We start from the raw sequence: 22,701 nt of genomic DNA, 5'->3' as shown, positions 1-22,701 counted from the left end.
TTGAACTTGAAGTGTGTGTGTGCTGAGTAAACATTTTCCATTTCCAAGCAGTGACTAAGACAACCACCAGAGGGAGCTCTCAGACTGGGATCCTTCCTGGATTCTTGAGCTGGCAGGTTTTCTCAGCTCCTCTCAATAAGCCAGCGAATGTCATGTCAGCAGTTTCATCTTCTGCCTCACAAATGACCATAATGGCCAACATAGCAATAGCCAAATGGGACATTAAGTTATATGGAACGAATTAAACTGAATTACACACATTCGCTTTAAGGGAAATAATACTTAAGATCAGCTTTTCAGCCATCCCTGATGGCCATGACTACTAGATTTAAATAAAAGAACTGCACATAAAAGCCACCTTGACTATCTTATCACCATGAGTGGACATCCTAAGAAAGATTCGAAATTCTGTTTGTTCACTGGCAAAACAAACTGAACGGCAATGCACCTCCGCTACAGACAGTCACAGTCTGAAAACTTTATTACTTCTCAAACATAAATACAGACGAGAATAGATTTCAATATTTACAAAATGTCAACGTCAAAAATAAGAATAGGGGCCTGATTTTTCCATTAGGCCAAAATAGTTTTTATTTTTCTAACATGTCTTATTGTCAGACTGATGCAGTTGCGTCTCACACTACAGTGCGATCTTCACGAGGTCTTCTTCTGTAGAATCGCCCTCACCAGAACTGGATCAGCTCTTCCTTTGGTCTCTTTCTGAACCAGACCCATCAACTTGTTCAGAACTTTTTTGTTCCCGCTTCTGATCGCGTGAACCTGCAGAGAGGCACACAGAGGGATTTTTGGACATGTTTTTGAGATGTTTCACTCGTGATTACACGCGACATTGTGAGCCCTGACCTCATCTGGATGCGAGTCCACCACCTTCTGGCAGATGATGTGCAGCTGTGCGGTGTCACTAACAAGCCCCAAGTCCTGCTCTTGGGTGATCTGCAGGGCTGTCTTGCCTGGTGACCTCCACATCTCCTGGAACACCTAAGAACACGGAGAAACCCGTGAAACGCAGGTGAGAAGCAGAATACAAACAAGCGGTAGCTGGGTTGCGTGTGTTGAATGACAGACCGAAAGGGGATAATTGCATTGTCTGTGTAGCTGACTGACCTGCTTGGCAACTGAAGAGGAGATGTGTCCTGTTTCCTGGAGCTCCAGCAGCTCCGCCAGGGCAGAAGGAGAGATTGGGCTAAAATCAAATTAAAGCGGTAATTTAATCACACTTTAATAGATGGACTTGAATTTGTGATATAAATGGTAGAAGAGATGGGAAGAGGATTGCACCGAAAGGACAAAAGAATCAATCAACATTTGTGATTTGCCTGCGATGTTTTGTCTTTTCCTTGCCTCCGTGTTTATTCCATAGGCCAGCCGTTCCCAAAGTGGGCTTCATGGAGCACCAGAGGTCTACGATCCATGACCGACACATCCGAAAAATAGTTTTCTGCATCAATAAAAATGTACCCTTATATTGTGTGCATTACTTGCACCAACAAAAACTCTGATATGTTTGTGACACATCATCTCCACCTGTCATGAGATCACCCATTTTTCCTCAGGGGGCAACGAACCGTTGCTGCTGTTGCTGCATATGCAGCTATGCGACTGACAAGCACGGCGAAATATTCGACTCAGTCCACGCTGCGAGCACAAACCAGTGACACTGAAATATATATGCAGGGTTTTCTGGAGCACAGCAATACTAAAATGTATGATCGTTAGAAAAAGTATTCGTCGTTATAAACAAGGGCAGTGATTGTTAACCGCCACACGTTTTTGGTTTAATAGCAAAATAAAAAAGAAAGCTAAAATGGATTATGAAACTCCCAAGCTGTCCGTCAGCCTCAGAGACATCTGTAAGACAACTGCTGCACTGCAATCAACTGAATAAAAAGCAGAGATTTTTAAATAGCTTGAAGTGATGAGATGAGATAGCCTTTATTTGTCAGTTGCAGGTCTTTTGCCCACAACCGAGATGACAGACGTTGCCGACCGTACATATAATACACAAACATCACATTGGGGAGACAGGTCAGGCTAGGTAGCGAGGAAAAAAACATCGAAATGTGTAACACAAAAGGATAATACAGGAATGCACAGATATCAACACACCATAGCACAATAAACGCAGACAAGCAACATGGGAAAGAGTTCCAGTGTGTACATCTGATCTGGGACTGATCTTCGACTGCGCCTCCAGCTGACCCGATGTCCACATCAGAGGGGAGGTAAGCGTTGGAGGTGGTGTTGGTTAACTCACTTCACTTTACACACCAATCAGGGAGAGAAAGCACAAACCTAGCCTCAGGGCATCTCGAGCTAGTCTGCTCCAAGTGCTGATCTCAAGCCTGGAGGGTTGCATCAGGAAGGGCATCGTGGGTAAAACCTATGGCAGATCAAATAAGTGGATCCGTCTGCTGTGGGAAGAGATTGGGCTAAGATGCTACATGGAGCAAAATGAGCCGTGCCTTCTAGGTCTCTCATTCCACGAGAAAGCACAGGTGACTGGTGCCGCCTATTGGGAGCCTTGACTCTGTTTACTACCCATGTCATTTATGAAATGCAATAATCCTGGAGTGGATTTTATATACATATATATATATATTTTTTTTTTTCACTGTAGACAGATTAATACTTCTGTCCAAAGTATCAGGTAGTGTTATCATTTCATATATCCAGCAGGGCTAATATTCACATCATCGCCTCATCTTGTAATATTTCTTTTCAGCTTGTGAGGACAACTGATCAGGATATAAATATACATGAGCGCACTGAACGTATCGGCAAGATCAAATACTCAGGAAGGCACTAAGCTTTTGTGTCTCCTGTCGCTGTTTCCCCATCACCCAAGGCCAAGACAAACTACAAAGAGAACGTGAAAAGGACAGCAGCAGGTTTTTGACAAGCATTCGAGTTAGGAATAAGAAAACAGCCGAGTCCAGTGGACTGAAGATGAAAAAGAAAACATCTGATAATAGACCGCCTGTGAGCAAGAAAACTCTCCTTGTGAGCAATGAAGTCGATTCTTCAGAATCCAGAAAATGATGTTAAACTAGATGATAATTCAGAGGATGAAGGGTGAGAGTGGTAGCACAGCTGAAAAGTTAACAGAAATCAAAGAATGAACAGATGAGATGAAAAGAATAATAAGGTGTGAATATTCTGTTAAAATAGAGAGCTAAAGGTAATGCAATAAATAGTTGATACATCCAGAGTCTGCCACTTCGAGCTGCTTCTTCTTCTCTTTTTTGATAGAATTATGCAAACTTAATGAAAGAAACCTGAATATTTCACGACAACTCAATTGAAAAACCTTTTTGTAACAACAGAAGCTTCAGCTTCAGATTTAAGTTCAGCAATAATCTCCCCATATGAATTAGGTGGTTCACATAAAGGGATACTTTTGCTCATCCAGCTGTTGGGGACAAAACCCCCCCCCAAAAAGGAAGCTGGGATCGAAATAGGGGACCCTCATTATATTTTTTTTCCACATCTTCATATTTTTAACATTACCATCATGTGGGCCTGGTGAGACATTTCACAATTCTGTCATCATGCTGTCGCCATCCTGCCACAAATATGCCACTTAGTTTCACTCACAGGCAGCCCCCAGCAGTTTCCCTGGTGGGTGGGAGGGGGGGTTCTGGGACAGCGACATGTCTGAGCTGGATGAGCTCTTAATGACATGTCTGGAGTTTCACTTCTCTAGCTGTCCCACCAATATGCTTCCCAATTTCTCATTTCATTAATCCAAGTCAATGGCTTAGAGCCAGAGGAGCGAGAGGAAATGCGGGCAGGCCTGACAGGGCAGCAGAGGTCATGCATCAGACATTACTGTAACACTTGGAGAACTTTTATTTGCTAACCAACTTCCGGTTATTTCCTCCCTAGCTCCGAAGACTCAAAATATTCCTCCAAGTACTTATATGACTCAGTTTCTAAACCGCTTGCCACTCTTTGTTTTTCTTCAACCCTCCTCCTTTCAACCAAAGCCAGTGCAACGTTACGCATAAATAAACACGAGCTTCTTTGGAGTTTATTCGCACACAAATGCTTCACAACAGTCTGGCAACGGCAGATAAAGCAAAGCTCACACAGCATCTATGCTGACGTCAGTCCATTACTTAAACTTCATGTGTTGTGTAATGACTCCGGCCTTTAATGAGTTCAAAGAAATTATCATTGTGCTCCATTGCTAATCTCAGTTGGACCAACAGCTCAGACGCCTTTGACCGCCCTCATTTTTCTTTTAGCTGCAGTAATTATTGAACTGCCACTGTAGGAAAATTGCTAGACTGAAAGCGCTGAAATTAGTGTCGGACATTTAGCGTCACACAGTGCCATAAACAGAAACGGTGGGAGACAACAGGTGTTATTTATTCATAGCTGGTGGCCTGAAATGTACCTTTGTCTGTGTGTGCGCGTGTGTTTTTTTTCTTTAATGTTTCAAGTGTAACTCTTTTCATACCAAATCAAAATCTCTTTAATGTCAAGAGTGTTTTAGAAGATCTTCAAGCTAACAGGCTTTCTTATTTAGGGAGAGATCAAGCCTTCAAAAAGCAATTCTCCAAAAAGCTTTCTCACTGACAGAAATAATGAATATCCCAGCTTGCTGTTGTATAGCTATGGATGAGAGTTATTTATGTATCTAAAGCTGTAGTGCTCTCCCTTTCAGATAAACATAAAAAAGCCATCATTCAGAACACTCCACCGCAAAGATAACATCTTTTTTTGGGGGGGCTGAAAGGTCATTAATCCAGTGCAAATCACCTAGGGTGTAACTAGTTCAATAACTTTGGCTTTAGTGGCATCAGTCAAAAGTCTGCATCAGCAGTTCGTTTGTTTTTTTCTGAACAACTGCACTGCTGTTAGGATCAGCTGTTTGACTTGAGCCTTACAATGATCAGCTTATTCAAAGCTGTGTGTTTATCAGTTGATGAGTTACTTCCTATCACACACACACGCACACACATTTCCCTAGCCGCTTACCCTAACCATCAAAAATGAATGCCTAACCTAATTGTAACCCTGACACTAAAACCACATTTTGAGTCTGAATAATGCCTTCAAACTCGTGAGGACAGGCACTTTTGTCCTCCTAAGTGACTGCTGGTCCCCACAAATATAGTAACGTTCCAATTTCGGGTCCCCACAAAGATGTCTAGTGGAATTTATTTGTAACACAGAATCAATTTCTTTCATCTCAATGCATTGCAAACATTCAGAATATTCTTATTTTTTCTTTACATGAGTTTCCTGACACTCAAAATCCAGTTTATTTCTTTTATTTAGTAGTTTTCAGTCTGAAACAGACTGGGTGCTTCAGGGTCTAATGAAAAGGTGGAACAGAAAGAACTGGTTCACTCATTCAGTCACAGGAAGAATGTGGAAATCCCAAACAGCCAACTAGGAGGTTCAAAAAAAGGGACTTTGCTACTGTGAGGCAACAGTGCTAACCACTGCACCACCATGCCACCCATGAGACCCCAAGTCTTTACCTGGCGGTTAGATAAATGCTCATCCTGGAACTTGGAGCATGTTTATGTGTCTGTGTCTCACCTTTGGCACACACTCATGTCTTGCTGTTTGAGGTGACCCAGCAGCTCATTTGTTACCCAGCCAATCACCTTCCTTGGCTCCTTCTTGGTTGCCTTTAACACAGCCTCAAAGTAGTCCACCAACCCATCTTCATTCTACATTGACATAAAAAAGTGATTCCTTCACAAACATATAATCTAATTAGAATCAAACAAGCAGAGCTCATCAGTATACAACTACATCCTGTTAAAGTCCAGCAAGCTACACAAGTAAGACCTGATCAACTGGCTTTTAAAGGAAAGAACTACCCTTCCTCCCACTGGCTGGTTTCACCCAGTTTCTCCCACTCAGAAACTCACCACCAGAGTGAAGCTGTGCTCAGGTAGGATGCCGTACGTTTGCACCAGCCTGTCTCTTTTGACACTTGGTAGCTCTGGCAGCCCTTCCTTTATCTTCTGCACCACTACCACCTGGCACGCATCAATGCCAGTGGGCAGTGATGCATCATCCTCATACAGAATCAGAGGGGGCAGGTTGGGCTCTGGCATAAACCTGAAAAAGGCAGGAGGGGTGAGTGAAAACAGGGAACAATGTTTTATCAGCAGTACGGGTAAGTTTGGGGAAAAAAAGGTCGTCTTGTGCTGTCACTTGGCCACCTGATCATTCGACTCCATCAGCCTTGAACCTGTCAATCATTCCCCTACCTAAACTACAACACATTCTTCGTCTGTTCACACTTTAGGTGAGGTCTGTTTAGCTACCTGTCAATCTCCAGACCCCAGTAAGAGGATCTTTCTCTGATTTTATAAACACTTACAATATGAACTTACACTCACCTGTAATCCTGAAGACCCTCTTTGTCCCTCATAGGTAGAGTCTCCCTACAAGACAAGGTGGCAGTATCAGAAATGATAGCTCAATATGTTTGTTTCTCTTGATGAGAAGATCAAACAAACATGAAAATACTCAAAACAAAGAATGAACATATGTGTGGGGATCCCTTTCAGTGAGCCTGCTTTTCTTCAAACTAGTGGCATCAGATCTGTGACCACTTTCACAGGAATGAGAAGAAAGATCCACAGGTCATCACCCCACACTGTTTAGCATGCTTCACCATGTACCTCGGATATACAAGACCTCATGGGAGGGAGGTACCAGAGGATGATCAAGGCCTCAGCTGCCTTATTCTGTGAGCTCATAAGCTTGTGAGTAGCACATAGCTCACAGATAACACAGAACGACGGCAGCATCCAAATGGCTCTATTCATCATCATTACCATGATGGTTTGTCCTCAGCAAAGCTCACGACTAATGAAGCAGGCAGAGATCCCAGTCACAGGGTGCTGTAGCAGTTACATCTTGGCATGAAGACGCTGCTTTTTCATCCTCTTACCCTGATTTGGAATCATACGCCCGGGTCTCGTTTTGCACCGTCCCTCCTCTCTGCAGGACATCAATCTGTCTCTGGATCTCATAGTCTGATGAATATCAAGGAGAACATGAACACAAATACAGAACCGCAAATATAATTTGGTGCTAAATGCCAAACACCTGCTGTTATACGCCGGTGATCGTTGACTCTCTGAGTGCTGCCACATTATAACTCTGATAAACAGCCTTCTGTTTTCCCTGTGACTTTTAAATATCAGTTCAGCCGCAGAGTAAATGTGAAACAACTTAATTGATAAATAACTGAAGCACAGCGCTGCTATATGCCAAAACGCACTTCCAAAACCTGCATCTCAAGTACTGAAATTTTCTGAGACTACTAGCTTGTTTGAAGTGAAGCTCAGTTAAAAATCAGCAAAGTTATAGCTGACACAAAATCTATGAACAGCTGCAAGAAGTCAGTTAATCATCACATGCTGCTATCACGCAGCTAATTGTTTGTGAATAGCTGTCAGTCCAAAAAACGTACGCTTCACAAGTTACTGTCAGTTTCAACTATACTTCCTGTCTTAATGCCTCTACATGAATCCAGCAATTTTGCTTTTACTAAACTGGGTCTATTTCTAGGCACTGACATAGTAAAAATATGATGGTTATGTCACACTACGCATGCTTTTTCTTTGCTTTTCTATAGCTATCAAATGAAAAAGAGGAATGTATAAAGCCTCATGAAAGGGAAATATTGGAGTCAAAGTAACGAGATTTATTCCTTCCAAGGTAACCAGACTGATTGGAGACTTCGGGAAGTTAGGGGTTCAACCAAGTAATAATCTGGTACAAGTATTTAGTTCATGGATTTAATTAATAAATGCAGCATGACAATTATGTTTTCATAGAGCTGCTAGTCAGATTAAAAATGACAAAAGTTAAAACTTTTTATTCCAACTTTGCTTCTTTCAGCTGCTCCATTTAGGGGTCAGCAGAGGGAACCATCTGCCTCCATCTCACTCTCTTTCTGGCAGCTTCCTCTGACACACCAACCCTATGCATGTCATCCTTCATGACCTCAATGAATCTTCTCTGTGGTCTTCCTCTTTCCCTCTTGCCTGGTTGATGTCTTCAACATCCCCTATCCATTATATCCACTTTCTCAACCTTGCCTCTCTAACCTTGTCTCCAGACTGATCAACCTGATGTACTCATTTCTAATCCCGGCGGCTCTGGTCACTCCTAATGACAAATAAACATCTTCAACTCTACCATCTCCAGCTCGGCCTCTTGTCTTTTTGTCAGTGCCACCATCTCCCTCTCACTGCCATTTCATAAACTTTGCCTTTCACTCTTGCTGCTATCCTTGGGTCCAAAAATCACCTCTCTTGTGTACCGTCCTTTGCTTTGGATGGTTGACCCAACATATTTAAACTCTTCTACCTTTACTCCTTGCAGCTTTGTGTTACCTCTGCCCCCTTCTCACTCACGTGCACATGTATTCTCTTTTGCTTCTACTGACTTTCATTGCTCTGCTCCCCAGAGCACACCTTCACCTCTCCAGCCTCTCTTCCACTTGCAATGTTGTCTGCAAACATCATAGTCCACAGAGTCTCCTGCCTGATCTCATCTGCCAACCTGTCCATCAACACTGCAAACAAGAAGGGGCTCAGAGTAGACTTACCTCAATCTTGAACCCATCAGTCACTCCTACTGCACACCTCACCACTCTGTACTCATAAATGTCCTGTACCACCCTCAGTTTTCTGCCATTCCTGAGTTCCTCATGCACTTCCACAGCTCTTCTCTTGGCATCCTATCTTATGCTTTCTCTAGGTCCACAAAGACCTCAGTGAAACTCCTTCTGACCTTCTCCATCCTTCTCCATAAACCTGCTCAAAGCAAACATATCATCTGTAGAGCCCTTTCTGTGCATGAAGCCATACTGCTGCTCACTGATCGTCACCTCACTTCTTAGCCTTCCTTCAATAACTCTTTCCTATAACTTCATGGTATGGCTCATCAAGTTATCCCTTTTTGGTGACTAAAGCTCTGCACATCACCCTTGTTCTTGAAAATTGGTATCAGTGTGCTTCTTCCTCATTCCTCAAGCATCCTCTCGTTCCCCAGCACTGTGTTAATCAGTCTGAATAAAAAGTGCATTGTTCTCTCTCCTAAACATCTCTGTACCTCCAAAACTATCTGTACAAAGTTCTTGGATGCTGCCTCTTAATTCTCTTATTCATCTTTGGCAAATGAAAAACTGTCTAGATTGTATTCCTCCACCAAGCATGGGTGAAGTTTGCACCCACGCTATTTTATTATGATCAAGGGAACATTCAGCAAATGTTTAATATTTGTGACACAGGGATGTAAAAATAGAAGTGATTTTACTTGATTGATTGATTGGTTGTAAAGGAAATGTAAGTGTAAAAATTTGAGAGTCAGCTTCCAAGTTTTGGATTTTTGGCTAATAAAGCCAATCTATAGAACATCTGCTACATATGTCATGTCAATAGTTCAGCAACTTAATAACTGTCCTAAAAAGCCGTTCACGCAATCTGAAGAAGAAAACACTGACAGCTTGTTCATTTTACCTCCGCTTTTAATACAAGAGCCATAATCAAAGTACAGCAGCACTGTGGAGAGCATAGTAACCAACTGTGAAGTATTACAATAGAATAGCTGCACTACAGCGTGTGTCAAAATCAGCTCAACATATTGTAGGCACAAGACATCTTGACCTGGACAATATTACCACAAGCTGGTAGATGCAGCTACCACAAAACGCAAAACTCTGAAACACCATTTCATCTGAACATGACCTGTTTAAATGTCAACTAAAAAAGGACTAAAATGTGTGAGCAATCATGCGTGCAGTTAAGACCCTTTCAGATAAAGTAAATTCAAAAAATAAATGAATAAATGCCTGAGGCGCTTTCTGCTATCCTTGCTACTGAGTCTCAAACTTTTTATCGGTGCTTACCTATAGCTCTGGCAAGGTATCGAATGCTGTTGATGTTCTTCACCTCTGTCCTGACGCCCAGTGGCTCTCCAGGTCTGTGCACCGAGACATTGGCATCCACTCTCAGCTGCCCCTCTGAGCAAAAAGAGGTAGATGCACGCGGAGAGAGTTAAGTTTAGGTTTAGAAGTGTGGCAGCTTGGAAGCACGAGAGAAGGAGAGAGACAGAGAGTGATTTCCATACCAGACATGTTGCCTTGACAGGTGCCTAGAGCTTGCAGGATGAGCTGCAGCTCTCTGACAGCTGCAGCAGCCTCCTCTCCACAGCTCATGTCTGGCTCCATCACCAGCTCCATCAGACCTACACCTGAAGACAGCAACGTTTCACATCTCAAGGGTCTGAAGCTCAGTGATAAACCCTTGCTTTGTTGATTAACCTAATATTAGTTTTTAAAAATCAAAACATTATCACTGGAATTCTATGACTTTTCCAGCTGCTGCTGCTGTCTGTCAATCATAAAAACATCTTCTTAAAAATAGTTTAATTTCTTAATCAAAAGATGGTTTAGGAAAGTCAACTGCCAAACACCTGCTGCTACACGCTGGCAGCCCTCAGGCCTCTGACACATTATAACTCTGAGGTTTTTCTTCCAGTGACTTTTAAATACCAGTTCAGTGGCGGAGTAAACAGCTAATCAATGAGTAGTAAATACGCAGTAAATACAGTATTTGCCGGTGTCCATTTTTTAGCTGAAGTTCTTGATAAAAAAATTAATCAAGCAAAGACCGGTTTAGCTCAGTGACGGCTTTTAAATGGCATCAGGAGAATCACAGGAATAAGCTGCCACTATTGGATGTACAAGACATGAGCAGGACTGATTTATCATTGATTTTTTTCCATTGAGCAGACTCTTCCTCTGTATTGCTACCTGCTCTGTTGAGGTCTATGAGTGTCTGGCTGCGGACGTCATCGTGGAGACTCTTGCCGCTGTCCTGTTCCAGCTGAATCTGTTTGATGGTCACATTTTTTCTCATCACCTGGTTCCTCTTTTTCCCTCCAAGGAGGCTGTAAGTAAGCACGCCATCTACTGCGATTGGCAAACGTTGTTGAGTGATCTGGTATCCAGCCTAAAACAAGAAAATACAATACAAAAAAATTCAATAAAAAATAGAACCTGAAAACATGCCCCAACTTACTACGTGATTAAAAGACATGTCCTATAATTATTATGTTAGCTGCTATGTGAATTAAAGTATAGTGAAATATATGAGTGCTGGATAGCTGGTTGGTTGAAGACTGGTTTGTTAAATGCCAATATGGCCCACATATCTCTGAGGAATGTTTCCGGCACCTTGTTGAACTGGTGCCATGAAGAATTAAAGCAGCTCTAAAGGCAAAAAAGGGTCCAATCCAGTACTAGCAAGGCATACCTAATAAATTGTCAGTGAGTGTATATGTGTTTAAAATAGGAATTTCATCTCCTCTTTAACTGAATGAAGAAATGATCCTTCACTTTGTTTAACCAATACATCCTTTTAATTATAGAAGAAAGACTGTTTCGTGAAGTCTTGCAGTAGAGTTTTTGCAGCGTCATGGCTGCGTGTAAAGGTCTGGCGGGGAGCGTCAGTTAGACACGGCGATTGGCTTGGCTGTCATAATGCAGGAGGAGCTGGCATTTCACTCAAGGTTTCTGCTCACAAAAGCACAATATTTCATGAGCTCCTCTATTCCTACAAGAACCTGCTGCCCCGAGTATTAATTTCGACGTTACCACGGCAACCACATCACAAGACCTAAACATTAATCACACTTATGCTAAGGAGACTGAGGACGTGGGAGAAGAGATTGGGGGGGCTGTTAGTCACCGGCTTTTTGTACAATGCGCCTGATCGACACAATCAATCACCTCCACAACTCCTCCTTTTAAAAGAAACAGGAAGAAAACAACACAAGATTCCTGGGGATGTTCTTTTTCAACTTCTGCTCCTCTTGGTGGATTTGATCTGTAAATCTGCAAGATTTTGTGACTACCGTTGCAGCTCATCAGAAATCCCCCCCTTTCCCACTTAATCCTTTCACGAGTTTTGTCTCTGGTCATTGAAAATGACAATTTCTGCAGGTGAAAGTGCAACCAACTACTGACATTAGGGAGCATCTGAATAAGTGGAGACCATTTACATTTCCTGCATAATAAATCAGCTGCTTTTTGGATGAGCCATGTTTGCTGTTAACAGCATCCTTGTACCCACATTAAGCTTTCGCAATTACTCTGTGACAGAACACGGAGCCCTAATGAGCGCTTCCTGAGACTCGTACAGATGCATGTCTGCTCACACGCCGTTTCAAGCAGGATCAAACGCGCACACACACACACTTTCAACTCTTTTCCACATTGTGAGCCCCTGAGTCATTTTCTGACTCATTCCAAAGTCTAAACAAACAAGACTCAGTCGGTCGTCTAATTCCTCACCCCTGCACACCGATGTTTTTCCTCGGCTACCCCGCCGAGGTCACAAAGACATTTCATTTCTCTCATTAAACACAAGTCAAAGCTTCAATGGCCAGGCCATGTCTGTTTATTTGGAAACTTAATATCTCAAGGAAATTGTAATTATTTAGATGAGCGTGGAGCTGCTGAGGCATGTTATTAAAGGGCTGTTAAAAACTTTATATATGTGCCTTGCCTGCCATTTCAACTCAATGAAGGAATGCTGCTCGGACAGCGGCATTAATCATTTAATGAGCAACTGTGGTGTTTTACAAAATGCAATCAGGGATTTCTACTGGAACATATCAATAATGTACAATGCAATTTACAAATGTATTTTTCAAGGGCGGGATAATTTCTCCCTCGATCCTGTTCCACGTTTGGTTTTTACGAGCACAGACTGCACTCAAACTTTTGGTCGAATGTGAAGAATATTCCATCATCTGCATAATTAAAGCCATTCTGACTCTGAGATTATCAAGCTGCTTCACTGAGACAGACCACCCTCTTTAAGCAGCTGTGAGAGTAATGGAAACTAAGTGATTATAAAGCAGACTACACTAGGTATTTAAAACATCAATAAGGCTTTGGGATAAAACCTACTGGCACGAGTTCTCAAAAGAAAAATAATAATCTTAATCCTGCCGTGTGTGTTGAGGATGAATCCAAAGGAGATGATGTAAAGTTCTACAAACATGCAAGGAAGCGAGAGGAGCCCAACAATAATCCCCGCGCTTCTGGAGGGGATTTTGCTGGAAGATTGATGAACTTTGAGAGGAGACAATGTATCATTTACAACAGTGAAAATGTGCACTGCTGCCACAAAATCAGTAATTCCCCTAAAATTAAACGGGAGAACGTCAATCTGTAAAGATCTGCATATAATGGATGTTCTTCATCATGCTTATGCAGTCACATCTGCTCACAATAAAGTCAAGTTAGATGAGAAAGTAAATAAATAAAACCACCAGCTAAAGTTTTTTGTTTTTTGCTTGCTACTTCAAGAAAGTACTCTCCATAATGAACTTCTTTGAGCAGTTTCATTGAAATATGGTACACTCCAAAGAAAATGAAACTTTTATTTAGTCCATAATTACCCTCTTCATTACTTTGCCCAAAGCTCTGTTAGCAAAATGTCTTACCAGGGCTGGCTACACTTTGAAAACAAACTTGAAAAGTAAAATTCTCTTACACCTTTCTTTTGAGAAATTTCTAGATTTATTAGCAGGAGGTCTCTGTTGGCTAAGTCACTGTAGAGCTCCCATGACATTTTGTCTGTTCCACCCAAGCCTTAAAATGTCTGGCAGTAAAATTACCCCAGGGCTACTGAAGGGTTGAGAAACCTTTCCATGCAAGCACTCCATTACAGAAAGCAAAGTGAATATGACTTGGGCAAGACAGTTTAATGGAAATATCACCGTTAAAGAGGGTTTTTTGGGAGGTTGGGGTATCTCTTCCAGTATTGCTACTATTCAGCTTATACATCCTGCCGTTAGATATTTAAATACTGCATGCCCTGCCCCCCTGTGACCTACTCCTGTGGGGGCCATGCCTGCTGGGGACGTTTAGCAATCCTCCTTACCTTCTTTCATGTTCTCTCTTACATGTCCTGTTTTTTTTTTTTTTAATTTTAAATAATATGTTTAATTTAACATTCACTTATTAGTTTTTCTTCTCTCACTTCAAGATAAAAAGTTTTTTTTTCTCTGTTTTTCTATTTATGCATGAATTTGCATGTTGATACACACCACAGCATATAGACATTCAGCAGCCAACTACAACATTAGAGCCTGCAGTCACAAAGGCCTTGTCACTTTTGTTTTCTTCTTTTCCCATTCGGTGCATTTTTCTTTTCTTTTTTAAAGCCAATCCCCAGTGATTTAAAAAGTGCAGATGAGATGAGAATTAGCACATCCAAGTCTGAGTGCGTATTCCAGGTCATGGAGCAATTACTGCACCAAGTGAAGGGAGTTTAAGCATCTTGGGGTCTTAAAAGCTAAATTAGGAGTGTGTTTGCTTTGCAGCGGGATGCTGTTTGGCAACACCTTTGAAAGTCCTGGTTACTGAATTGCATCTCTTGGCTGCATTTGTGGTGTTGATCTCTACTGGCATGTTTTAAATGCAATTTTCTGACCACCAGTTTTGGTGGGTCAAAATCTAGTAACTTTTGTATTATGCTTAGCAGGTATCTGTGGTTCTGTTTGTGAGATGCTTAGCACTCTACTCTCTCCTTCGAATATGGGCTTCAAACCAGCAACATGATATGATGCTAACAAAATCTCCAAGCAGAGCTTCAGAAACCTATGGCTGACATCACAATGGCTTTGTCCATTTTTTTTCTTTACATACACTCTATGAGTTTAGCACACACTCGAACTTTACACTGCTACAAGTTTTGGTTTGGCTGGATCCGTTCTGCTGCTTTAAAAGGGGGCATTCAACAGTAACCATATGGATAGTTTCAATTAAGAGTGCGATAGCCAACATTACAAAACACAAACATCCACTTTAAGAAAATGGCCGGCAGCCAATATCCAAATAGAGCCCATTATTGGTTAATGACTGGAGATCATTCAGCCTCTGCTCACCCAACTATTTTACTTTCACTATTTAATTTACAATTTATAATATTAGCTCACAGTTAATATGATAAGTTGTGAATCTGTGCAGTTCCATCCAGTTACTTTATGTTTGGTTTTTCCAATTCTGATAATGACTGAAATTAAGTAAATAAAAGAGAGAAAGCACAAACTTAACAGCATGGAGGAGGCAATGACCTGTGGATAATAAAAAAATTGAAGTGAACTGAAGGAAATGAGCTGGCAAGTTAAAAGCACTGGTCATTTTCAGTGTTATTTTTCTGTGTATGTGAGGAAAACACTGCCTTTTTGCTTTTTGCTTCTTCTGCAAGACTTGCTCACCATTTAAATTAGAGCTCACGGCTGGGAGAGTTCACCGGAACAGTTGTGATGGAAAGGCGGGAAGCAGACGAGCACAGCTTGCATAAAAGTCAAAGCAAGGAAGCAGCGTGGAGGATGATAATGAGTCCTGTCTCTTAGATAACCCCTGTCTCCTGTGCTATCACTCTCCTTCCCATAGATCCATAGATGCTGCACAGAAAGTGACAACCGAGGACAGGAAAACGAGAACTTACAGGGAGGTCAGCGTAAAAGTAGTGTTTCCTGTCAAAAAGCGACTTCCTATTTACGGCGCAGTTAAGAGCCAGTCCTGTCATCACCGCTGCTTCGACGCAGCGCTTGTTCAGGACCTGGGGACACACGGGGACATTATGGGGACAGATGATCTAAGAATGACAGGTTACGTTTATTCTAATCACATGAAGCATAACTTACAGGTAATGTGCCGGGTAAGGATGCATCGAAGAATGACACCAGGGAATTCGGAGGAGCCGAGAAGCGAACCGGAGCGCCAGAGAACAGCTTGGTACTGGAGTTAATCTGAGCATGAATTTCCAAACCCACCACGCCGACCAGCTGCTGGGGAGCACTGAGACACGCGGTACAGAAACAAAAAACATGAAAGAAAATTCAACTACACAGGTGGGCTGTATTTGTGTACTATGGCAAAGGAAAATACAATCTGGCTTTGAGGTGTTAAGGAAATGAGCAAATTTCATGCGGGTTATGGGTTTGAAGTGTGTTTAGATGCCTACAATTACACTTTATAATTGGCAGCGCTTTTGATGTACACTGTTTTCTCACAAAGGAAGCAAAAGCACAAAAGAAGTAGAAGAAGAAGAAAAAGAAGATGTTTTTGTCCTTTTCCAAAGAGTTTGCAAGGACATCTTCCCATATGGCTCTGAAACTACGTTCAGACACTGGGACCTTTCACCTTGAAAGGCCTTATTCTGTCAGTTCATATTCTGCTTTAATAAATTCTGCATTCAATAATGTATGCAGAAACCTGTGTTTTGTTTTGTTTACAGCCCAGAGGCTGGGCTTGGAGACTATAACTTAACTTAAGCCCTAAAAACTTTATTCTGACCTACTATGTGGCCGACAGGAGCAAATGCAGGTAGGCTGCAAATGACACAACTTTATGAAACTACACTTTCTCAGTTCATTAATAAAAACTTGAAAAACGCCATAACAGACTCAAAGATGAATGAACGGCACAGCACGAGTCAAAACAGCTGTTCAGTTTCTGGCTTTGCTTTTGAAAAGTTAGTGTTTCCACTTCTGGTCCCACTTACAGTTTCTTGGTAGTGTCGTGGTGTCCTGACAATATGAAAGTTAAGCTCACTTTAAGGCACTGAGGATTTTTTTTTTTTAACAATCATCTAAATGAAATATAATCCTAACAGAGAGAGTAAATAATAATCTTCTTTAGAGCTGTTCGATATAACGATATATATCGGATGATGATATAAAAACATCTATCGTTTCATTTTACGCTATCGTTTGTTTGGTGGTGTGGCAAAATAAACTGTTTACGGCAATATTTTTTCATCGTTCTGATGGTCACTGTAGTGGCTATATTAATTTCTTAAAGTTCTCTCTTTCTCTTATATTTAATATAACCACACTACGGACGGACAAGCGCCTGTTTTTATGCGTTGTGGTTAGCAACAACGACGGTAACACCTTCGCGTGTCCGCTTGTTTATGTTCCACATAAACCTTTCACAATAAAGCTCAAGATCCTGTTGAGACTTTTCAAAATAAACTGAATCACGTGAAAGAGCAGATTATTTACGGATGAGAAGTAAAAAAAAAAAAAAAAAAGCCGCTTTTTGCTTGTATCTAGATACAAGCAAAAAGAATTGCAGCCACAGTTATATCTGTGACCACTGAGAAAAACTAGTAGGAAAGCTTAGTGTCTGCAACAGATGTTCTACTCAGGTGCCACTTGTAGTAGTGCCAAACCACAACCACAATTGCCTTAAGGTGCTTATACTAAAGTAAAGACCCTATAATAATACAGTAGTTATTTAAATTGCATTATGTTGTAGCCTTGATTTAATATCCTAAAGGGGTACATAGTGGACTGATATTGTGTAGTTTCTCTCAGCTGAAACATGCACGCAATCCTAAAGCACTCTTCAGAGATGAAAAGCTTAAAATGTCTGTCTGCATTAATCTGTTTAACTCGTGGCATCCTGTTATTCAGACACAGACTGCATTTGATGTATGATACACTGCACGACAGTAACATGATTTCTGCCACAGATGTAAGAGGCTTGGTGAGCATCCTGAATGAAAGGCTCCATATTGTCTTATTCTGTCTCCGTGTAATCTTTCACATTGCACCACACGTTGACGTCATCTGTTATTACAGTGTTCTAACGGCATCCTGTGACCATGGCAGATGGATAGCTTGTATCTTCGAGTGACTCTATGGACAAAAGCACAGAGACTGCTGTCTGTACTGTTGCCTTAACCCTTTGAAAAGCTAAATAAAACTGATAAAGACAACATCGCCTTAGCAAAAGGCACCCCCTGGTATCACCAGGTCTCTAAATGTCCTCCTTCATTACACCCATGAATTTTCTCTGTAGTCTCCCTCCATATTCAACATCCTTTATCTAATATGGACACACAATGTGTGTTTTTTCCTTAGCTGCTCTATAGATTTCACATGAAACAGAGTAAAAAGAAAAATAACTAATTTTAAATTGGGCTAGAAGCATAAAGCCACATGAAACTGAACTACTTAAGTAGAATAAAAGTAACATGACTTTTTTTTTTTTTGCTCCAAGGCAACCGGTTGAGTATCCAGGAAGTAGTAAAAATCTGGTACATAACCATACCTAAACTGAAACTATGATGGTAGTTTTTTAACAAACTTTTTAACAAATTCACAACAACCCTCAGCATGTCCTCCTCTACCTCCATGAATCTTCTCTGTTGCCGTGCCTGGCAGCTCCATCTTTAACATCCTTTGTCCATTGTATCCACTATCTTGGCCACTCTGTACACATCTAAACCACCTTGGCCTTGACTCTGAAACGTTGTCTCCAAAATGGTAAAACTTGAACTGTCACTCTGATTAACTTATTTCTAATACAGTCCGTTCTGGTTACTCACAAAGGAAATCTAAACACCTCCAGCTCAGCTTCCTGTCTTTTTGTCAATGACACCATCTTCAAACCATACATCCCACTACCATCTTGCTGCTATCCTTGTGTCATAAATCCCTTCTTGACACTAATCTCCGCTGCTCCACCCTGCCTGCACTTTTTTCTTCACCTCTTTTGAGCGTTGTCCTTTGCTTTGGTTGACCCCAACTTCTTTACCTCTGCTTCCTGCAGCTTTACTGTTGCACCTGCTGTACCTCTCTTCCATGCACACGTTCTATCTTGCTTCTACTGATTTTCATCCATTATTATTCCTCATCTATCTTAGGTCAAGCCCTAAGAAAATCTTTGCACCGTTAGCTCAGCCACTAGATTTGTATCACCTTCATAACTCCACAGCAGAGTGGCGCAGCGGAAGCGTGCTGGGCCCATAACCCAGAGGTCGATGGATCGAAACCATCCTCTGCTAACTGTTTTTAACCGAGCCACAAGATAAAGCTTATACTCCAAATGCCGTTTAAAAGACTAATAAACGTATATTAAGCTGTTCGACCACATGAATGCATAATGTTCAGGGCGTATTTTGTTGATGAAATCGCGAATCATGTCGCATACGCAGTAATGTTCTTTTGTCTGCAGTGTTTTTTACCAGGCTGACAAGTGGAGGCTGCCGTTAATGACTTTTCTCACCCGGCTGCTGTTAATAAGAAGACCCTAAAGAGGTATTATTATAGCTCAACACCAAGGCAACATGCAGGTTAACCTGCAGGTCAGAGACGATAAACACACGCACACACAATAACTCAGCACCCTTTCTTACCTTCGTGCCCTCTGCGGGAGTTGAGCGTGGCACTGTGGGCTTGTGGTGCTCACGGCCCTAACTGCGTACGAAGCCTTTGGACGCAAGGCTGATATTTGTTTTATATTACTGAGCAGCTCACTTGCTGCAACACAGGAGGCAGCCATGTTGGTGTCGCTGCTCTGACAAACACGGGAATTGTAGTTTTTTTAAGTAGCAGTTAGTATATAGGCCTACGCCGCTAGCTGAGGTTTAAAACTACAAACCCCAGCATTGTGTATTTTCCAGCTTCCGAGTAAAGAGGCATCATTTCCGGTTTGAGAACTGGCGGGACTTCTTCACTGGATAGGAGAGAGGCGGGTTGTTTACAAGCCTCGGAGTTTGTTTAAACACACAGAAAATGATGGCAACAAACGGAAAAGACGCGTGTGGGGTCAATGAAGAGGCGCACACAGCTGCGGTAAACGGAGATTGTGCAGAGGCGTCGCCGCAGTCGAAGCGGCCGCAGAGGTTCACCTTCAGCTCCGAGCCCTCCATCGAGGATATTAGGCGCATGCAGGCCGATTTTACGGACGAGCGAGACTGGAACCAGTTTCACCAGCCCCGCAACCTTCTGCTGGCCATGGTCGGGGAGGTGGGCGAGGTGGCAGAGCTCTTCCAGTGGAAGGGAGAGGTAGCCGAGGGCCTGCCGGACTGGACCGAGACTGAGCGGGAGCAGCTGGCGCACGAGCTCAGCGACGTGTTGATCTACCTCGTGGAGCTGGCCGAGAAGTGTCGCGTGGATCTCCCACAAGCGGTGCTCCGTAAAATGGCTCTAAACCGTCTGAAATACCCCGCCAGCAAAGTGCAGGGGTCAGCCAAGAAGTACACGGAGTATAAAGACTGATGGACGAGGGGGAGAGCACTGGTGGAGTGTGTTTGCTGGACCTGCTGCTGTTTAATAAAGACCCACAAACGCTGCACAATCACAGCTCGGTTTAAATGACATTTTCTGGGTTTACATGTTAGGAAACCACGAAAACCTTCAACTGTTGTGTTATCTGGGAGTTATCCGAACTCAAGGAATATGTTGGCTTTTACTGAAGTTCACTTTTAAGTCCTGAGTTTTAGTCTGACCTTAGCTGTGCCTCTGTTAGTTTAAGGTGGGACTGTTGCGCATCGCCTTTCGGGGGTTTATTTGTCACTAAACATTTTAAGTTATTTAGATTGGCTCCAGTGTCAGCACGGAGTGGAGTGTTGATCAGTGCCAAACTGGCAGTCTCGTCTCTTTTTTCCATCCAAATGTATCAGCATATTTTTCAAATTTGGATGTTTTTATCATTTTGTCATAAGTAAAAGTTGAGTCCGAGTCATGTTTTCACTCAGCAGTTTTGTGTTTTAAAGGATGAAACTGGATTAGTAATCTGTTAACCAGCCTGCAGTTGATTAAGCAGTCTTGTACCTTAATCGATGTTTTGATTTCAGTCACATGTCAGGTCATCTTGCTGTCCACTTTATTTGCTGATTCAATAATGTCTTATTATTCATGAAAAGGCAAGTTACGTCCATAAATCAGGACATTTGTATTTGGGCTGTAATAAAGAGCAGTTACAATCCATCCTTTTTTTTTTCTTTTACAAGTTCTTTCTAAGACACTATAATCACGTGGAAGTGTCCCACACTCACATGAAAACGAAAGGTTAAGTGAAGTAAGGATGAAAGGATCCTGTATTTGAAATTGTGTATATATAGCACTGTGCAAAAGTCTTGAGCCACCTTTAATTTTTAAAAAAAAAATTCTGTTAAAACATAAATGTATATGGAAATTCAGCATATAAGACAAAAGCAGTTTGTATAATTCTGCCAATCTTAATGTCCATATTTGGTATGATCGTCTATTTTTCAGCACAGTCTAAACTTATTTAGGCAGCTTTCTTGTCATTTCTTTAAGTAGTCTTCAGAAATAGTTCTCCAGGTATCTTCAAGGACATTTAAAGCTCTTCTTTGAATGTTGTCTGGGTTCTGGTAAGACCTTTCCATGCGATATGTGTGTTTTTCTATCCAGATATGCTTTTACTACACTGACATTGTGTTTGGGATCATTTTTATGCTAAAAAATGAAGCTGTTGCCAATGAGATACTTTCCAGGTGTATCACATAGTAAATCAAAATCTTATGATACTTTTCTGCGCTCATATTTACATCAATTTTGACAACATCCTCTACACCACTGGCTGCAACCCCAAACCATGACAGCCTAAACTGTGTTTTATAGATGGCTTTTTTTGGTAAACAATGTTGTTAAAGGCTAAACCTACTAAATCTAAACCAAATGAAAGACTAAAAATTGCAAAAATTATGACAGCAATAAATCACCACTTCCCTTTTCTGAAGTGCTTTTTTATTTAGTGTACATTTGGCTAAATACAGTTTTACCTCTTGTTCACCTATTCATGCTTCTCTATGCTGGTAGTTTAGTTGTTTTGTCTAATTTAAATCAGCATTTTTTTCAAGAATCGGGGTGAAAAGTGAATCTCTTGCTATATTTCTGCATGCAAAGATTTTAAAAGTAAAATGCATTTGGATGCTCAAGTGAGGCATTTAGCGTAACGCTGAAGCGTCTGATTTTCTTTGTTTGATGTGCTCCGAGATGCAAACATTGCCATCAGCTGTGTATACTGGCGTTCAGCTGGAAGAATGAGTCATCCACAGGCTGCAAAGGAGAACAGCCATGCATCAATAAGATGCTGCTGTATGCGAGCTGAGCCTCACTTCAAAGTAAACAGCTTTATTTGCAGCGTCTATGATATAGCTTTCCACTTTTAAAAATAGGCAGTTGCCCATATCTGGTGGTATGCATTTGATATGAAAACTCCTCTCTTCTTAATGTTATTTGCGCATACAACTTCTTTATTTGAAGTGAAGGATTATATAGAAGAAAAAGAAGCAAGTGTTGTGTTTGTTTCTGCGTTAATCAAATGAAGCGCAGAGCTACCCTAATTTGTTGTACATCATCCATAACTCCCACACTAGTGCGAGTTTTGTTCCTCGGCTGAAAGTGAAATCCGTTTTCGTTTCATCCAAAACAACAGGCAGAGCAGACAGCAGACGTATGTGCTGCACAGGGAACATCATTGCACAACAGCAGTTTGCTCTTAAATGGATGATCGTGACACTTTGTAGGTGCTATCGCAATATTCACCGTCTAGATGAATGCCAGGCAGGTAGCAAGCTGCAATTACAGCTGTCTCAGGAGGGTTAAATGTAGCCATTTTAAGCCTACCCCCTGTTCTACCTGCAGGCTTCTGGTGTGCTGTTTCTCTGAGACCACCTCGGGACAGATTTAGTAAGAAATCTTTACTTTAAGAAGCCTTGTTGGCTGTGAACAGAGTGGAACAGAATGTGAGGCTTCCCACATTAGTGTTCACCATCAAATTATGGTATATGTGAGATGCCTGTTTCTGAATATCCTGATCAAAGAGCTATTCTTAAATTAACATTCACT

At 41.6% G+C, this 22,701-nt stretch overlaps 2 protein-coding genes and 1 non-coding gene across 3 annotated transcripts; 2 read left to right on the top strand and 1 right to left on the bottom strand.

The window, feature by feature from the left end:
- Window positions 1-463: 463 nt before the first annotated feature.
- gatb (glutamyl-tRNA(Gln) amidotransferase, subunit B) lies at window positions 464-19,396 on the bottom strand. The gene is made up of 13 exons (XM_086295371.1): window positions 19,239-19,396; window positions 15,736-15,889; window positions 15,537-15,650; window positions 10,823-11,021; window positions 10,138-10,260; window positions 9,917-10,030; window positions 6,947-7,031; window positions 6,390-6,434; window positions 5,913-6,105; window positions 5,575-5,708; window positions 1,126-1,204; window positions 865-999; window positions 464-780 (listed from the first exon to the last, which is right to left on the bottom strand). Exons 1-13 carry the CDS (start codon window positions 19,382-19,384, stop codon window positions 655-657), a joined length of 1,647 nt encoding a protein of 548 aa, XP_086151497.1. The 5' UTR covers window positions 19,385-19,396; the 3' UTR covers window positions 464-654.
- On the top strand, window positions 18,816-18,887 carry trnam-cau (transfer RNA methionine (anticodon CAU)). Its single transcript has one exon. It is a non-coding gene; the product is annotated as a tRNA-Met (tRNA).
- A 113-nt stretch (window positions 19,397-19,509) lies between the features above and the next one.
- dctpp1 (dCTP pyrophosphatase 1) lies at window positions 19,510-20,814 on the top strand. The gene has a single exon (XM_086295370.1). It carries the CDS (start codon window positions 19,618-19,620, stop codon window positions 20,101-20,103), a length of 486 nt encoding a protein of 161 aa, XP_086151496.1. The 5' UTR covers window positions 19,510-19,617; the 3' UTR covers window positions 20,104-20,814.
- The last annotated feature ends 1,887 nt before the right edge of the window (window positions 20,815-22,701 follow it).

Source organism: Aulonocara sp. 'chitande type north' Nkhata Bay, linkage group LG6 (genome assembly GCF_057382095.1).
Source record: "Aulonocara sp. 'chitande type north' Nkhata Bay isolate Kocher_YH1m ecotype deep benthic linkage group LG6, A_spYH_male_GT1.1, whole genome shotgun sequence".
In the NCBI taxonomy this organism is placed as follows: domain Eukaryota; kingdom Metazoa; phylum Chordata; class Actinopteri; order Cichliformes; family Cichlidae; genus Aulonocara; species Aulonocara sp. 'chitande type north' Nkhata Bay.
This window is presented reverse-complemented; position numbering and strand designations above follow the sequence as displayed.

Coding starts and splice junctions, on each gene's coding strand:
- gatb (XM_086295371.1), bottom strand. CDS start 19,384: ATGGCTGCCTCCTGTGTTGCAGCAAGTGAGCTGCTCAGTAATATAAAA. Junction 7,032..9,916: donor ATACCTTGCCAGAGCTATAG/GTAAGCACCGAT, acceptor GATATTCATCAG/ACTATGAGATCCAGAGACAG. Junction 6,106..6,389: donor GAGGGTCTTCAGGATTACAG/GTGAGTGTAAGT, acceptor TGCCTTTTTCAG/GTTTATGCCAGAGCCCAACC.
- dctpp1 (XM_086295370.1), top strand. CDS start 19,618: ATGATGGCAACAAACGGAAAAGACGCGTGTGGGGTCAATGAAGAGGCG.